The 18856-nt window shown below is 48.9% G+C and overlaps 1 protein-coding gene across 1 annotated transcript in view; it reads right to left on the bottom strand.

Annotated features, from left to right (window-relative positions):
- Positions 1–3642: 3642 nt before the first annotated feature.
- Positions 3643–18856, bottom strand: part of ALPK3 (alpha kinase 3) — a 54316-nt gene continuing 39102 nt past the window's right edge. Inside the window, exons 7-14 of the mRNA XM_035714367.2 lie at positions 17536–17683; positions 17006–17133; positions 16837–16872; positions 14396–14676; positions 13541–13629; positions 12513–12736; positions 10204–10252; positions 3643–9222 (exon numbers count right to left, since the gene is read on the bottom strand). Coding sequence (XP_035570260.2) covers positions 8877–9222; positions 10204–10252; positions 12513–12736; positions 13541–13629; positions 14396–14676; positions 16837–16872; positions 17006–17133; positions 17536–17683 — 1301 coding nt within the window. The 3' untranslated portion in view covers positions 3643–8876. The remainder of the gene's footprint in view (positions 9223–10203; positions 10253–12512; positions 12737–13540; positions 13630–14395; positions 14677–16836; positions 16873–17005; positions 17134–17535; positions 17684–18856) is intronic.

Genomic DNA, 18856 nt, shown 5'->3' with positions numbered 1-18856 from the left:
TCCTATAGTTTGAAGCGATGGTGACAATAATAGTACCAGCTGAAATCTACACATCTAAGAGCTTGGCATGTCCCAGGCTGTGCTAAGAGCTCTACCTGCATGGTCTCAATTAACTGCTACAATAACCCAAGGAGGTAGGTACTGGTCACCATTTCCCTCCAGCTGTCCTCCATGGAGGTGTATGATGGGGGAACCAATGCTGTAAATAGAGAAACCATTGAGAAGTTGAACAGCCCGAAGTAGAACCATGGACCACTGTGCTAGTTGTTCGTATTTGGGAGTTCTGGGCTGGTACTCAAGCTGTCCACCCCATGTTTCCACCTCACCAGCTACTTGGCAGACAGATGATGGATTCTGGACCCACACTTAAACCTGATGGCTGTGAATTGTATGTTCTTTGGTCAGACCCGTGAAATCTGGGATACTGTGTCTCTGAGCAACTTCCTGAGTAGGACCCAAATTCTGTGGGAGCTGATCTACTGAGCAATCACCTGTATAATCTGAGTAATTTGACTCCAACTGCCCCAAGAACATACATTTTGCCCTGATAGAAAGGAAGAGCACCAATGAAATTCCTCTTCCAATGACAGAGTCTATACAGCAGGACACCTGAGTGTCAGGTACATTCATTCCTTAGCCTGAGATGGAGATTCTTGTTCAGGTGATTTATGAGGATGGGAGGTGCTCTTGGTAGAAGGGAAGTAAGGGATACAGAATAAGGCAGGGGTGAAAAGCAAGAGTGTGGTCTTAACTAGAGTCTGGCTTTAGGTGGATTCCACAGGAAAATTCTGGAACACAAACTTGCCCATAGGTTAGTCATACCTTGAGGCCAGGCCAGTCAGTCATGGGCTAAGGACTGGCAAAGGGATTAGGAGATGTTTTACCTCCCCAGGTGAAGCGGCTTCCACTTGACTCAGGACAATTCTTCGGATAAGAGGCAGCCGTGAGCTAACTAACTCACAGAACCTGGGAGATGGGGCCCCACAGTAAAGGGGGCCAGAACAGGACACCAGAAGCATCCACTGCAAAGCCATTATTTCTGTTGGCCCTCCTCACTCCCACCTGCTGGAAGCAGGGTGCAGGCTACTGGGGATTACTCCAGCCATGGGACCATGCCAAAACAGAGTCTCTTTTCCATAGGTACTCTGCCTGACTCAGGGGGGTCTCAGACAGGACCCTGGGTTTGTCTGCAGCCTCAACCCAATGAGCATTCTCATGGGGGTTTGTTGGAACCAAGGAGATTTAGTGTGAAACCAGGGTGTTTAGTTTGGTCAACAATGACAACAGCCAGTTGAATCCTCAGGGGCACGTCTCATACTGGACCTGGATGTACTTACCATTCAAGTCATTAAAAAGTCAGCTGCCAGAGCAGTTGACTAGACCATGACGTCAGGCCAGGAATCCATAGACTCATCTCCTGCTATAACTCTACCATCTGGGTATGTGCTACAAGTGCCAGGAGCATCCCTTCATCAGCATGTGTGCCATGTCCCCTGAGGCCTAAGGTATAACAGCTGCTGCTCCTTAGTACCTTTTGGAAATAATAGGTAAGAGCCATTTGCAGGCCATATCAGTTCTGAGGCCAGAGGACAGGGCCTCCTGAGTTCCAGGACCTCATGCCCTGAGCTGGCTCCAGCCATACAACCAAACCTCCTGAAGATAGATACTCCTGAAGGCTGAATTCCATCAACCTCATATTTGCCGTTGTAAATAAACAATGGAGCTCAAATTTGCCTGGTTGAATGGGATATGACCCAATTTCTGATAGCTGGTTCCTGAAGCAGAAGGAGTGGGGGTCCTTCTGTAGTAATTTTTGTTTCAAGTAAGAACCACATAAATGACCAATAAAGGAAATCTAAAGGAAACTTACCCTGGACAGTCTCAGGGAGACCAGAGCCAGGAAACCCAGAGACCAGCCCCACCCTTACCCCATCTACAGACAGACTCCTCTTGTTATTCCCTTCTGGTAGCAATCTCCATAAATAAAATAGATGAGTGATAGATAAATGGCTGGATAGATGGGTGGGTGGATAGATAGAGGATTGATACATAAAAACATATAGACACTATTTTTTATTTTCAACTTTTGGCATTCTCTGTTGACTCTATACAGTGAAGATTCAGCTCTCTGTTTTTTGACAGTGGTTTTATAAAGCAGACTACCATTCTTGACATTGCACTTGGGGTCAGTTGCTACCTACCACTTGGGTTAGCAGGGCAGAGCAGAGATCCAGAAGAGCCTTGGCTTTGACAATATCCTAGAGCTGCCATGCCAGCCCTCAGTGGGCCATGTCCAGATTTCCTAATGCCTACAGACTTCTTCCTGTGGAATAAATAACCCTGTCTCCTTAACACTATTGTCATATGAGGCCTTCTCTATTATTTTTTTCCAGTAACAGCTGATCCTAACTGATGCACCACTGCTCTTGGGGTTCAGTGCAAACGTCCTTCCAAGGTCTAGCCCTGCGCATCTCTGAACCTCGTATTGCAATGCCACAGTCTTATTTACCATGCACTATGCACATGAGCGTTCATTCCGTCCCTCTGTTACAACCTGACACAGAACCCTTGCATGGATTGTTTCCTCTGCCTGGTACACTCTTCCTCTTCCCCTTTCTCTGGCCAACACCCTTCAGATCTCAGCTCAAGTATCAATGCCCTCAGATTGGCTCCTGAGAGCCCCAGTCTAATCTGGGTCCCACGTCCTGCTGGTATTCTCTTCCATTCTTCTGCTTTTGTGGTACTTAACATATATATTTGCCATTATGCATTTATTGGTGTATTTGTTTAATGTTCATTCCCCCTACTAGACTGTAAGCTCTTTGGGGGAGGAATCTATGTCTGTTTTGTTCACTATTGTGTACCTAGAACATATAATTGTCACATATGATAAGCGGTCTATAAGTACTAATAAAAGGATTTAAGCAACAATGAGGCAGCTCAGCTCAGGGAATTTAAGCAACAAGCTCCAACTCCTCTGGCTAGGAAAGCTGGATTTGCACTGAAGTTTGTTTCACTTGTTTTAAGCTTGCCAAACAACTTCTGGTCATTTGGTTTCCCTTGAATTTTTCCTTCTAGAAGGATAAGGGAAGAATTTGCTTTTTAGTCTCCTGGATGGTTAAATGTCTCATTAAAAATTAGTGAGGTGGAGTTTTGGTGCCCAAACCCCATTTTCTCATAAGTAAATGAGAGAACCTTCCTGAGTTTTATCAGCTCAAGGATACTGACAGCATCAAGTTACAAAATTGAGACACAGACCCTGTCCCACATAACACTGTTGAGCTGCCAATAACCAGAATCCATACTCAACATAGCTCAGGAGCAGAATCAGACCAGGAAAAAGAGTTACACTTGGAAGAAACTGTATGCACTAGCTGATACACATTGTTAAAAACTATAGGGAAAAGTTATAGAAACTTTTTAAAGGCTGTTTGACCAAAATAGGTGGAATATAATTGCTTCAAGTGATATTTATTGATGTTTGCTCACCGGAGAGTCTATATCTAATGCAGAAGCTCAAACAGCTAGGTACAGTTTTTATCATTGTGAGTGGGGGTGAATAATACAAACCTAGACCAAATGTTGACCCATGCTAAATTATATTAAAAAGACCAAATATCCAAGAAAGCAGGAACTCATAGATTTCAGGAGAAAAGAATGCTTTATTGGGTCCCTTGCATGCATCCAGTCCCTCCACCCTCTCACTGTCCTCTGACAGGACCCAGAAGATGGTCTCACTCCTTGCCATGAGAAATAAATGGGTGAGGCTCTGCTGGCTTTCCTCTCTAGGCCTGGAATGCTGGTTGGAAGAGCTGCTGAAAATGAGCAACCTGATCTCAGCAGCAGAGTAGAGGAGTCATTAAAATAGTCATGGGCATGAAAACCAGACCTCTAGCTGTGGCTAATTAATCACTGGGTCCCAGGAATGAAGAAGGCCAGACAGTCCCTAAGATATTACCTAGTTATAACCATAACTAAAGACTTCTGGTTGGGCATCAGGTCTGTCTCAAGCTGCCAAGGTGGAGTCAACATCTCCCACTAATTTCCAGACCCTTGATAAAGAGAAAGTCAAATGTCTTTGAAAGGAAACCTTATTTTAATACTTAATATATAGGGTGAACCTTCCTTGGCCTTCCCCAAAGGGATCCATGTCCGTTTATCTGGGAATTATATAAGGAAAAGAAAAATATCCAAACATGGGGAGAGGAGATCTGTAGGATACTGGCTCCAAGCTAAGTCCAATTTCTGGGGACAATAGAAAAGCATGCAATCTGCCAACCAATGGGGATGATTAATAGATCAAATTTGTACCACAGTAGACACAGTGGAATCTCAAGGCCAACCAAGGATTATTTTGAGTGAATAGCTGAAATGGATATATTTTGAAAGAGGCATCGTTCCCACAATGACGCTCTGAAATGTGGGATAGAAGGGACCATAGTAGGATAGGACAAGCACAAGCCATTAGGGAGGGCTGTGCCCTTCCTATCAAAATGGTAAATCAAAAGTAGAACCGTATTTCTAGGGGGAATGTAGAAATTAGTGTAACCATCAAAGACTTGAGAGTGAAGTCATGGTGATTCCTACCACAGCTCAGCTTGGCCAGTGCAAAACACCAGGTCTCTGGATTGCTATTTTAAAAAGTGATATCTCCAATTGCAGGTGCTGTTCCAGAGATGATCTCCTTGCTAAAGCAAATTCATCCAGCTCCTCACACTTGGTATGAATGCTTTGATCTAGTGAACTCATTTTTTTCTTCTATTTTGATGAGAAAAAAAACTTCAGAAACAGTTCATCTTCACCTGACCTGCAGCAGTATAGAGTGTCTTAGCTGTCCAGCTCTATGCCACAACCTGGCTCACAGGACACTACACTCCCTTACCACCACAGTGTTCCCTCACACTGATGGCATCATGCTTATAGAGCCTGGAGTCAGCACCTTCCCTAGATGCCTTGATAAGACATATATGAGTCAGAGGTGGGAAATAAATCATGTGAAAATGCAAAAAAAAAAAAAAAAAAGATCTTGATAAAGTTCCTAGAGGTTGAATAGTCTGATCAGGTCAGAATATTTCCTCCATAATGTAAAACAAATTACCACATTTTGAATCCCTTACCACTAAGACCCAATTCCAGGCAAAAATGTAATTTTAAGGCATCTTGTTCCAACCCAATACTGACTGACCTAGAAGGCCACCAGTTTTGGGTTGAGCCTAGAGCAAGTGAGGGTACTCTAGTTGGAAGAACCTTTAATACAAATGGTTCTCCTACCAGTCCCCATGATCTGCCAGATCTTCAAGGGGATGCTCCAGGGTAGGCCTCTGAAGGCACAGGCAGGCCATGTGTGTGAGTTCTTCATTCTTCCATGCTGCCTCCTCCTGCCCTGTGGCTGAGGTTCCCCTCAGCCTACACCTATCACTTCAAGAGAGCAGGAATCTGTCTTAACCACTATGGCCCTTCATCCAGATTTGGATTTGCTTTCCTTACCCATCATGCCTCTCCCACCATCAATATCCATGGACTTATCATATGCTGTAAACATCACTGTGGTATCCCCACATAGTGCATCCAACCAAAGAATGCACTCTACAGCAAAAGTAAAGTAATGTGTTGACGCCTATGGCATTCACTCATCTTGCCAGGATCCCCACAGTCCAGGAGCAGTCAGCTCCATAATATGGTGCAAGGGTTTGCTGAAAACTCAGTGAGGGTGTTAGTTGAGAAACAGCACCTTGACAGGTTGGGTCAGAGCCACAGGCTGTAGCACAAGCTCTGAACTGCAAACATCTTATGGTGCTCATTTGCCCTTACCAGCTGGAGTGCACGTTGGAGTGGGGTGTGCTATCACTACATCTCAATGCCTTTCACACATCTAAGGCCGGGGACCAGGCTGATACAAAGGTTTTAGTCTCCAAGGAGACACATCTTCAAAATGTCATGGTAATAAGTGAATTGGAAGCTGAGGCACACCTGGCTACTTCAGGCTCCTCATAGCTCTGAGCAACACACAGCAAAAGGACATGGGAGTGGCAGGATGATTAACCCTATCCAGGGAAAATATGATTGCTGTTGCATAGAAAGGGGGACAAGAGTTGGGGGATTCCAAGAGTGCTTCCTGTGCTTCCATGTCCTGTGGTAAATAAACACCCACCACCTAGGCAGGGCCATTGAGGAGCTGGGCTTTAGGACAGAAGCATGGGGTCACTCCAACAGACAACAAGTCCCTAGTCATAAACACTAGTCCTTGTGACCTGTTCTGGAAATGGACTCCAGCCTATACCCATACTTCCTTTCTTGTTGGGTTCAAGAATTGTGGTTGAATATAGTTAATTTTAATTCACAGGTTGCAGAATTTCACAATAGGATTGTGATAGAAGAGGGAAGAGTGTCACTAGTGACACTGGACTTTGGAGAATGGTAGCCCTGGTCACTACCCCTGGACTTAGTCATTGGACATGACCTTGAATGGTCTTCCCAAGCAGAGAGGAATTTGCTTTTCAGTGTAGGTGGGAGAGTTGCAATACATCAGGTGGGAATAACAGTGTGTGTGTGTGTGTGTGTGTGTGAGAGAGAGAGAGAGAGAGAGCATGTGGTATGTGTATCTTCATTGTTGCCACCAAGTCCTTTCCACCCTCCTCCTCTCCTCCATTCTTCTGGTAAGAATCTTCATCCTTTAGGAAACCACCTCTGTCCCACTCCAAGATTCCCTGAGCTCTAGGACAGGAATTTGAATCTTGAGTGAAGGGAGTCCCACTGGAACCAGTGGCTGGTTGGTGTTGACCTGCCTGGAGGCAAGCTCTGGATCTGCCCTGGCTCCCACTCATCTCAAGGCCAATCATTCAGCTATTTCTTTGGTTCTGGGAGCTGCCCCAACACCCTTCCCACGAACCTTTTCTCCTTGCTCAAGTGGGTCTGAGTCCATTTCTGTTGCTCAAAACCCAAGAAACCTAATGGGAAGGAAGTCTCTTTTGAGACTACCTCATATAATTTTGCCTCCAACAGCTGTCAACGCGGGGTCTGGCATAAAGGAGGTGCTCAGTATATATCTGCCGAATAGATGGATGAATGAACAGATAATATTCCAACTCTCAGTTCACCAAGGCAGTCTGGATATGCAGACTGAGAGTTGGGGGCACACGGGAGCAGGAAGAAAAAGTGGGGGAGAGTCACCTGAGCACAAGAGGAGGTAGAGAAGTCTGAAATGTCAGAATGGAAGGGCATAAATGTCAGGCAAGGAAAGGCCCCAGGGGGTGACACAGGTTGTTGAGAAGCCTCTGCAGCATGGGAAGAAGGAAACAGCCAGTGAGTAGCTAGGAGGCACACGCTGGCTGTCCCCAGGGCCAGCCTTGCTGCAATGGAGAGAACCAGAGACACTGGATATCTCTCCAGAGCCTCTAGCTCAGCTCTTCCTCCCTGGGTTCCCTCCTTTGTCTTCCTCTCTGAAGGCCTAAGTCCCCAGATCCCTTCTGCAGGCACATAGGCCATCAGCCCCACTGTACAAGCAGCACAGACCGTGTACCTGCGGCCACAAAGGCTGAGACTGAATGTCCATCCAGGAGCCAAAGCCTGGATTTATTGTTGTGGTGGGCCCAGGGGCTAGAGGATGCCCCCAGAGAACCTGCCTGGGAAGGGGGGACCCTGGCTCCATATATCTACAACCACACCAGATGAATGGAGGGCAAGCAGGGTACAGTGGCTGCCTTTATTGCATTCCAAGGGGAGCAGGCTAGCACCAGGCCCATCCCATCCCAGGCCTCAAGGAGGATCTCAGGAAGGACCCAGGGTGCTGGGCCGAGCACAGCAGTTCCTTGGGAGCCCATAGGTGAAGCCCCAGAGCTGGAGCCCCAGGATCAACAGCTAATGGCTGGGCCAGGTCCTAATTCCCAGGCACAGAGACACACTCACCCCAGCACGTGGGTGGGCTGCATCCTTCCTAGAACTCCCCTGTGCCTTCCGCTAGTCCCCCATCCGTGGGCTGGAGGGGATGTGAACTTCACTGTGACTGTACCTCCTTCTGTTATGACACACAAGGTCCCTCAGAGTCAACATCTGCTCTCAGGCCACAGCTGCTGACATGACCCTCACCCACCTCTTGTCTCATGGGCAGAGAGCTGGAGAGAGGCAGGGGAGGGGTGGACTGGTGGGTAGGATACAGAATCCAGCCAGGGAAGCGCCTGGGCAAGGGAATAAGCAGGGAAGCAGCAAAGGAAAGGCAGCTCGCTGGGGGGACGGGAGATGGGAAGCAGGTGAGTGAGTGCCTGCGTGCTGGGGGAAGGAGGTATGAACACACGTCACCAAAGACCACCACACAAGGACATGACAGGCTCTGGAAGGGCCCTGAGCTCCATCTGGGCTCAGTGACAGGTTAGTTGCAGGACAAGCCAGGATGTGTGAGGCCAAGTAGCCGGAAAGAGAAGGCTCCCTGAGAGTCACCAGGCCAGACACAGCACAAGAAGCCTGGAGCCCCGAGGACAGGGAAAGATCAGGGCTGAGCAAAGGGAAAGAGGGTAAATGCTGGCCTGTGTGCCCCCAGGGTCTGGCAGGGTGAGGGGCTGGGTGCAGAGCTCATGCAGAGGACTTGGGGAGCCTCCAGCAGTGGCCAGTGTAAACTTCAAGGAGGGCCTAGGCCGCCAGGTACATGGATTGGGCCCTGGGAGCCCCGGCTGACAGTGGCACCAGGAAAGATCACCCAGTGCCATGCACAAGAGCCATCTGATGAGGAGTGGATTGAAAAGAGGCCACTCAGAGAGGCCCCCAAGTTGGCGCCTCCTCAGCGCACCTTCTCTGGTTAGTTCTGTAGTATCAGGAAAGTCTCCATCATTTCGAGCTGCTTGTTGGTCTGCTGCTGGGTGGAGGCCCCCAGCCTCTCGTGGGGGCTACCGCAGGCCCTGGGCCTTGGGGCCACCCTCTTGGGTGGGAGGCTGTCCCAATAACTGGGTGGCGAGTGCCTCTGAGGCCTGAGGGGTGGCCTTGGAGCTTGGAGTACTCTTCCGGGTGCCCTGGGGACTGGGGAGGCCTTTCTTCTGGGGCTGAGGACTCAGCTGGCCACCCTTCCTGCCAGTAGATGGACTCTTAGAGCCTTTGGCCTTGGCTTGAGGGTGGGCAGCCTCAGGGCCCTTGAGTGGCTTGAGCCCCAGCATCTCACAGAAGGTGTTGCACTGGTGGGAAGAGGCAAACTGGTCCAGCAGGTCAGGGAAGCAGCTCTCCTTGAGGCCCTGGTACCTGCAGCCAAACAGTGAGAGCTGAGCAGGAGTCCCGCCCAGAGGGAGAGTCCTCAGGGGGCCTACTGTGGGGTGGTCATGGCCAGGGTGTCATGCCCTACCCTTTCGGGGGTGCTGGGGAGTCCAGCTGGGCACTACCTCAGGTGGCAGCACCCCGAACCTCAATTCTAAACTGTGGCCTCAGGCGACTGGAGGGCTCAGTCAGTTAAGCACGTGCCTTCAGCTCAGGTCATAAACCCAGGATCCCGGAATTGAGCCCCACACTGGGCTCCCTGCTCAGCAGGGAGCCTGCTTCTCTCTCTCCCTCTGCCTGCTGTTCCCCTCCACCTCTCTATCAAATAAATATATAAAATCTTTTAAAAAATAAAAAATAGGGATGTCTGGGTGGCTCAGTGGTTGAGCCTTTGACTCAGGGCATGATCCTAGGGTCCCGGATCAAGTCCCGCATTGGGCTCCTGCAGGGAGCCTACTGCTCCCTCTTCCTGTGTCTCTGCCTCTCTCTCTCTCTCTCTCTCTCTCTCTCATGAATAAATAAATAAAATCTTAAAAAAAATAAAATAAAAATTAATAAAAAATAAACTAAGGGCTCATTACACAGTGATGCAGGAATTCATCTTGTCCACATTCACTGGTGTGAGAATGATCTGCCTTGTTAGTATAAATTAGAGCAGCCTCCACGTCCCCACTTTATTCCCAGGGCCCTTCCTCATCTGCATCACGATGAGTTTCCTTCTCAAGCAAGAAGGAAGAGGAGTCCAGGGTTGCAATGATCCTGTGTGGAGGTGTCAGTATTGCTGGTCCAGACCTGGGGTCAGGGGCACAGTGGATGGGGGTCAGTGGCCCCCCAGGACGTGGCTAAATGGCCACCAATGCAACTGGGACCATCTGGCAACAGGCCCAATACCTTAGGGATGGAGAACCAGAAGAACTTGGACAACCCAAGAAGATTCTCAGAGGGCCCCTGTCCCTGAGAGCCACTCACCCTCGCAGTTTGGTAGCAATCTGCACATCCGTCATCTTCCAATCAACCCCTGGAAAGAGACAAAGCTGGAAGCTGAGGCGGCCCAGGCCAGCTTCAGGGCCCCGCCTCTCCAAAACAGGTATATCGCTAGATGGGAGCTTGTCAGGTAGGGTTCAGAGCACGTGGTTACTTCCAACCTGGCTCACAGGCAGTGCAGGCATCTCTGTGTTGTTAGTAGTAATAATAACCCATTTTTGCAGGCAAGGAGACAGGCTCAGAGGTAAGGGGCGAGCACAGTCACATTGATTCATTCATTTGCTAACTGAGCACTGACTATGTTCAGTGGTCACAGTGAGTCAAAGTTCAGTTGTTCTTACTGCTAGATCCTAAACTCTCCCAGCTGGGCAATCCTGCCTCTGCTAGATGACATTAGGCCATGGACTGGACTGGCCTCTGGCTTTGAGCTAGCATTTGCTCCTTCCTCTTACCAGGACTGGCCTATCTAGACAAGGGAGAGCAGGTGGGAATGCAAACATAAATCAGGCTGGACCAACAGAAAGAGACTTAAGACTGGCTTCCACATGCTCACACAGGCAGCAGGTGCGCACCCCAAGAAGCCGAGACTAGGGGAAGGTGTTGGGAGAACAGAGCCTGGCAAAATGGGCACAGAAGAGTAGCCTCTCCACCCTGGCTGGTCCACCCCAGCATCCCAGCATCCCAGCATTAGAATGGGACCCTTTCTCCCCACTTCCACAATGTCCAGTCACATCCTTCTGGAACCTGCCTTTCACCATCAGGGCTCAGTGCCGTGTATGACAGAAGGGGGCATGCATGGGCTTGAGATCAGGCACACCTGGGCTGATTTTGGCCCAGCCCTTCTGGAGCTAGAGCTGTGAGGACCACCTCTGGTCCTTAGCTCTCAGAGTAGGGTAACGCTGCCCACCTGACTTGCAGGGGGACTGGGAGCATCACAGGATGTGCTCAGTGTCTGAGGCCCAGTGATCACGCAGTAGACCTTAATCCCTGTCATCTCTTGCTCAGGGTTGCCATCCTTCACTCTGTAACCCAGTAACTGTGGCCTCTTATGTTTGCACAGAATTTTAGTTTGCAGGAGGCACTCACGGCCACAGCCTTGCTGGGTCCTCACAGCCAGTCTGGGCATAGGGATGATACTGTCACCCCTCAGGTAGAAGAGGGTGCAGAGCTCAGAGAAATGCAGGGAATCGCCCTGTCCAATTCCCTGAGTTTACAGAGACCAGCTGGAAGGCCAGGAGATGTAGACTGAAGCCGAACTTCTTTGAGTCTCAGGTCTTTCTACTGCATCACATTATCCTCTCATTCTAGAAACTGGTGCACTTCTCACAGCTTCTTGAGGACAGTGAGCATTCCTGATTCACCTTTTTACCTTCCCAATATTGGGTAAATGTTGGATGGATGGAGCCAACAATCAGAAGGAATGACATGGGTTTAAAGTGCTACCAGCTTCCCCTTAATATATGGGGTCATATATATCATATTTATTGCCCAGTCCACCCCAATGAAAAGCACATTTACAGCAGTTCTCTATCTCTGGCCCTTGGTTTTCTCACTAATTCACATTGGGGACCAGATTAATGTCTGATAGTCCCAAAGTTCCTCTCCTCCCACTGTAGAGAAAATCTCCTTTCCTCCACCCTGCCCGGCTCTGGTTAGAGAGTAGGCCTGGGAAGGACTAATCAGAGAAAGGAGGAAGTTTCATGCTTGCTGGCCTTTGTTGGGGGGAAATCTGAGGAATGGGAGAGAGAGAAATAAGAAGTCACAGAGACTAAGTTGGTTTACATAATAAAAAGCTAGCAAAAATGGAGGAGGAGGAGGAGGGTTGGGGGGAGGGGGAGGAGGAAGAGGAGGAAGAAGAGGAAAGGGGAAGGGAGGAGGGAAAAGGGGCTGTAAAGCCAGTAAGCTAGGATGAAGGGAGAGTCTGGGAAGTATGAAAAGGAGCAAAGTCCAGAGCAAAGCTGCCAGGAAGGAAGGAAGGAAGGAAGGGAGATTTTGAAAAGATTTTGGTTGTGGGTGTTTAATTAGCTCCCATGTAATATTTTTTGAAATAAATTCCTTTTCAATTTTAACTGGGGCCTAGATTGTGCTCCTATAGATGCCACTACGTTCTGGCCGAGGCTGGTGAGGCCGGTGTATATTAATGGCACCTGCCGGGTCCACCTGCCCAAGTTCCTGGGAAAAGCAAAGGAGAGGAAACACAAGAGCTCGGCGGAGACTAGCAAGCAAGCACCCGGGCTCCGCTCCCTCAGCCTGCTCTCATGCACACGTACCTGCGCACCCACACACCCTCGTACCTGCCAAATCTGTGACTAGGAAGCTGCCATTTGTCCACAGGTACAGCCAGTGCTGGAAGGTCTGGCATTTCTGCCTGACCTCGGAGTTGCTAGATGCCTCCGGAGCCACAGCGCAGCCCCACTCCCGCGAACAGTAAGGCTGCAGGGGCTTGCCCAGGTCCTCCTCCAGGGTAGCATAGGGGATGTTGTTTGCAGGCCGGTAGATGAGATACAGTGGGAGGATCCTAAACACAGTTCCACTCAGCTGTGAGCAGGAAGTGCGGCCCCAGAGAGCCCCTCCCTCCATCTCAATTCTACACACTTGGATTGGAAAGGAGGGCCGTTCCAAGAATGGAATTCTCAGCTCTGAGACCCAAGGACAAAAAGGGAGGTGAGCTCCCCTCTGAGCTCAGGAAAGGAAATGGAGGCCATTGGCTTCAGAGTCCTGTCCATTTTCTGAGGTCAGTGGGATGAGAACTGAATGGTGCTATAGCCCCAGCAGGACCCTGCGTTTGGGTGAAGGGCCCAGACCAGTATGTGCCAAACAGAAAGGAACACTAGAGAGGATTTGGCCAGACCATGCTTAGTGCCAACCAGACCCCTTTGTTCAAGAGTTGAGAGCTCAGGTCTCCACATGGAAACAACTATAATTTATAACTGACTCCTACAAAAACTGACACAGACACTGGGGAAGAGTGTCCTGCTGGAGAAGAGTCCTAGCTGGTTGGCCTAGAAGTTTAGCCTCCCCCATCACCTTTAGAGAGCCTGAGAATCTGCTGTGCTGCAAACACTGAGTTCAGGCGTGGGGAGTTAGGGGTGGAGCCTGCAGAGTGCCGAGGCTTTTCTAAAGTGGCCAGTTTATCTGGAGGTTTTTATGTCTAGATTTTGTGGGACCACTGAGCCAAGCCGTGGGCACATGTACACATGGCCTTAACTCAGGATGCCCCTGATAGACCATGAGATCACTGTTCTTGGCAGGACTCAGTCAACTCAGACGAACTTAAGTCAACAGGTCTGCACAGCACACGTCCCCCTTTCTGCACACTTACTCCGGCACCTCCCCAAAGCCGGGTGCCGCCTGGGCTTCAGCCGCAAAGATTTTGCAGTATTCCCGACTCATGTTCTGGATCTTGCATCCCTGTGGATTAAAGAGAACCAAGTCTGATCAGCAAGGAAGCTCCGCTGCTCTCCATCATGTCCAGCTTTAAGTGGGAGGGCAGTCTGCCAGGGGACTGCAAGGAGGATTCCAGGTCTGGGAAAGGTGGGGTTCACTCCTTCCCTGCTCCCTACTCTGCACCTGAGTTTTCTCATTTGCAAAACAAGAGGCTTTCGACTTGTTTTGTTTGTTTTTTTAAAGATTTTATTTATTTATTCATGAGAGACACAGAGAGGCAGAGGGAGAAGCAGGCTCTGCTGTGGGGAGCCTGATGAGGGACTAGACCCCGGAACCCTGGGATTATGACCTGAGCCGAAGGCAGACACTCAATTACTGAGCCACCCAGGCATCCCTGGACTTGTTTTCAAAGTAGTTTCCAAACTGTGTTTCCTGGAGCCCAGGTGGCAGCGCCCTGGGGGCCACACCCACCGTGGGGAGCAAGGGAGACACCGAGTAGGGGGAACACAGACCATCCACCCCACCTAGTCATTCTTCTTTTATTTCATACAGAGGCTCCACACAAGATACGTGTGAGGGCAACAGGAAAGATTTCTGCTATAAAAATATGCTTTGAGAACTATGGCCCCGAAGACATAGCCAGGCTCTCCTACAGACAGTTCCAGGAGCCTCATGAGGTAGACACAGACAACCTCTGCCTCCACACCGGGCTTCCCAGGTGGAGGACCCACACTGCAGAAGGGGGGGAGGAGACAGAGTGGAAAGAGGGACTGGGGAGGGGACACAGTACCTGAATGGTGACGTCATAGTTTCTGCCCAGGAGAGAGGTCTCGCTGCTGGGCCCAAACACAAGTAGGCTGGACACCTTGATGATGCATGTGCGGCCTGACTCGAAGATGGGCTCCAGCCCGTAGATGACCTTGGCCTGGGAGGCCTTCCGAAGGCCATACCCATGTCCACCCCCTCGTAGCTCCTCGCTCACCAGGCGCCCAAAGAGCTTGTCCCCCCAGCAGCCAGAGTCAGCCAGACCCTTAGCAAACACCATGGGTGTCATCTCAATCTCCTCTCCAACTGAAATGGAACAGGAAAAGACATGGAAAACCAGAAGTTCCTGCCCTACTAGGTGGGTCTGTTGGGCAGAAGAGTGGAGTGGTCTCCCACCCATCACTCTAGTGAGCTCATTCTCTGTCCAGGGCTGCTTTTTGGGTAGATGTACACCGCGGGTCCCAAACCAGCCAATGAGCTCTCCAGGATAGAACCAAGTCTGACATAGGCCCTGGTGTTTAACAGTGCCTGAGTGTGCCCACCACACAGCACAGACATAGTATCTATGCAAGCCAGGGCTTTTCTGTGGAAGCAGCAATAAGTACACGACGCCAGAATCACTTTGCTTCAGAATTAGGTGTTTTAATCAAATGAATAAATGTCTATCTCAACCAACATATTTGACTGAAACAAAGAAGTCTGCAGGACCAATCTAGTAGCAGGGAGCTACTCTAGTGCTCAGACTGTGATCCCTAAAAACCATGCCCCTCTAAAAGGACCTGGAGCTCCCTAAAGAAACAGCTGATTCCAAGTCTGGGGCAGGAAGTGTATTCCATGGACTGGAAACATTGTGTCTGAGCAGAAAGCAAAGAAGCTACAAATATGCCCAGAGGCTTGTCAGAAGGACGCAGGAGCCAACCTTCTGAAGGGGCTTCCAGTGGCCAAAATCAGACAGTCTCACGGACCAAAATAATATGGTGAACATACAAAATATGTTTTAAAAATTACATTCATAATTGTAGTTGGAAAAAACTCACTCCTCCCTCCCAAAACAGAAACAAAAACAAAAACCCCAAACCTCACTGGTGACCTTTAGAAGATGCTAGGGACCAACTCAAGAAGAAATGACCACTTCTTCTCTACAGAAGAAATTCAACTGATGAAGAAATGACAAAATCAAAATGCTCTGGTTGTGAACTCTAATGAAATCATGGATTTAGGCAACAACTGGTAGCTGCTAAAATCCCTAGGTAACAGGTATCGGATACAGTTTTTAAACTTTTCCAAAGGATAGATTGGGCGGAAAACAACTGAATGAATGCAGGGACCACTCTTAACATTACTAATCAGACATCAGGTGCCCCCAAATAGGATGCTAAAGGGAAGACATAGCAAACCTGTGAATTTCTCGCCCACCCTACCCTCTAGTATTGCACCTAAATCTAACCAAGCCTCTCCATCTAATTACCAGCTTAAGGGAAGCACATGAGTAGAAGAACATGCTAAATGGAGCTAAATCAACAAAATCTAGAGTGTAAGAAATTCTACATATCAAGCGACTTCAACAAATAAAAAGGATAAACAATGACCAGGAAGAGTTACATATTAGAGAGACTTGAGATCAATCAGCCCAAAGCAATGAGTGGTTCCTAATCCAAGTAAACCAACCCTTACCAGACAGTGGGGGGGAGGGCGACTGGATGTTTGAGCGGATTACAGATCTACTACTCAGTGTTTAGATGTGAGGTTCTATTTGATACCAATTACATTTGACAACTGAATAAGAGACACTTGTTGAAGGACAGGGAGTGATTGAATGAGCAAATGAATGAATGGATGAACAAATGCATTAGTTGGCAGTGAAGCTCTAAAAATCTATCACCAGCTGCCTTCACAGTCCTAATCCTTAGTGTGTTTCCTACAGAAGCAGCACAGGCTCTTCCTGTAATGTTTGGGAAATACCTTACGATTTGGGAATATCACAATCACCAGAGAGCCTACTGCAAATGCAGTTGTTCTGGGTCCTTCCCCAGATGTTGTGATTGAGGATATCTATAGCGGGGCCCGAGAAACTGCATTTTTAGCAAGCTTGCTGTGTGAATCTGATGCAGGAACCCACAGAGCCCTGTGAGAGACTCTGAGGGGAGCTGGCAGGATAGGGTGTGCTCTAGTGGCCAGTCCTGCCCTTGACCAAGGGCTCTCCGACACAGGCCAGGGACACAAGGCTCAGTTAACTTCTTATGGAGGGACCTCTTGGCCACTTGTTTCCCCACAATCTTCCGCAATAGCAGTCCTCCCCATCCTCCATCCCAAGCCCAACCCTAAACTAGGAGGCAAAATGTAGCTGGGTGTGGAGGTAAACAGGGCATTTGCAATGGATCCCACGTCCTTAAAGTAGGTCCATCCCTAAGATGGCAGGAATAGGGATGAAGGCCCACCCGTTCTTCCCCCAGAGGGGCATCATACCTTCACCTTCTTCTCTGGAGATAAATCCTGACAAAACTGTGGAGAAAAAGAAGCAGCTGCTCTCAGGCTGGCCTGCCTGGAAAGAGCACCATCTCTGCAGAGATGACCACTGCCCTCCCTCAGGAGCCGGGCTGGGCAGAGCGCCTGGGGGTGGGGGGAGCACACTCACCCTCAGGGCTGAGGCAAAAGTCAGTAGAGGCGGAGCCGTGCTCATTGTGGATGGTGCATCGATACATGCCACAGTCTACAGGGGATGCCTGCACGATGGCCAAGGCCGCCGGCCCCTCGTCCCCTGCACTGCAGAGAAGAGAGACCCTCTCCGTGAGGGCCATTGCCATGCACAGCCCAGGGCCAGACTGTGGTCCTGAGGATCATCACACCCTTCTTTCAGAGGCTGCTGTGGACCCCTAGGAGCTTGGGCAGGTGGTGAGATGTACTGTGGTCAAGAGCTGGTCCTAGATCACACAGGCCTGGTTTGCTGTCCTGACACTCACTAGCAGTGTGACTCTGGCAAGTGATTTAATACCTCTGAGCTTCAACTTTCTCCTCTCTACTAAGGAAATACTAGAATGTCCCTCATAGGATTACTGTGAGCATTACATGAGGCCATAGATCCAAAGTGGGAGGACTATGCCCCACATTATTATTGCTGTCATTAGGCAACCAAGGGCAGGTGCAGGTGGTATCCAGCCGGCTTACCTCCTGCCCACCTCGCCCACTGGGCGCTGATCCTTGGCCCAAGTCAAGACTGAATCACTAAGAATGTTGAAAAACTGGCACCAGAGCTTCAGGCTGCCCGAGGCATCAGGAAACTGCTCTACCCGAATCTTCCGGATCACCTGTGGGGCTGAGAGCAGGGGCCTGGTTAAGAGGAGCAAGTCACCTCCCCACTACCTTGTGCCCTCCCTGTCCCCACCCCTGCTTCCCTGGGTGTTCTTGGCTGAGAGGAAAGAGGATTCAAGCCTCTGCACAAACCCACTGCTTCCTGGCCCCCTGCTGCAGCCCCCCTGTATCTCTGAGGCATTTGCTCAGACTCCAAAGCACACACCCTAGCTGGAAAGACCCCACCCTTGTGCCCCCACTGGGACCTGGGAGAGCTTCAGAGCCAAAGACACAGAGGGCAGCTAAGAGAGGGCAGGTGCACTTGTGGGGAGCACAGCATAATGTATATACTTGTTGAAACACTTCAGGGTACACCTGGAACTAATGTAACATTGTGTTACATTATATTACACCCTAGTATCTATCTATCTATCTATCTATCTATCTATCTATCTATCTATCATCTATCTACATATATATGTATGCACTTTGTATTATATATACACTTTATATTACATTATTATACATTATATTACAAGTATACTCAAAAAAGTTTTAAAACAAAATTTATGAGAGATTAAATGCATACATAGGAAGAAGAAACAATACAAATGACTAGAATCAGAAATTCCTAAGCTCAGGGCAGAACTTTCAGATATTAAATGTATCACGGAGGACACTCTGGTAAATAATACCCTCCACATTTGTTTTACAGATGAAAAGGGAGAATTCACTGGATGCTGCTGGCTCGGAAAGCCCACTCAAGAAGAAACAAATAACATGAATGGCCTCACATCTATTAAAAGAACTGAGTTCAGGTCGCCTGGGTGGCTCAGTGGTTGAGCATCTGCCCTTGGCTCAGGGTGTGATCCCAGGGTCCTGGGTTCGAGTCCCACATTGGGCTCCCTGCATGGAGCCTGCTTCTCCCTCTGCCTGTGTCTCTGCCTCTCTCCCTGTGTCTCTCATGAATAAATAAATAAAATCTTAAAAAAAAAAGAAAGAAAAAAAAAGAAAGAAAGAAAGAAAAAGAAAGAAAGAAAGAAAGAAAGAAAGAGAAAGAAAGAAAGAAAGAAAGAAAGAAAGAAAGAAAGAAAGAAAGAAAGAAAGAAAGAAAGAAAAAGAAAGAAAGAAAGAAACAACAAACCTAAAGCTTTTCCTCAAATAAAATACAAGGCTCTTATGGCATAAAAGAGGGGCA

Source organism: Canis lupus, chromosome 3 (assembly GCF_003254725.2).
Source record: "Canis lupus dingo isolate Sandy chromosome 3, ASM325472v2, whole genome shotgun sequence".
In the NCBI taxonomy this organism is placed as follows: Eukaryota; Metazoa; Chordata; class Mammalia; order Carnivora; family Canidae; genus Canis; species Canis lupus.
This window is presented reverse-complemented; position numbering and strand designations above follow the sequence as displayed.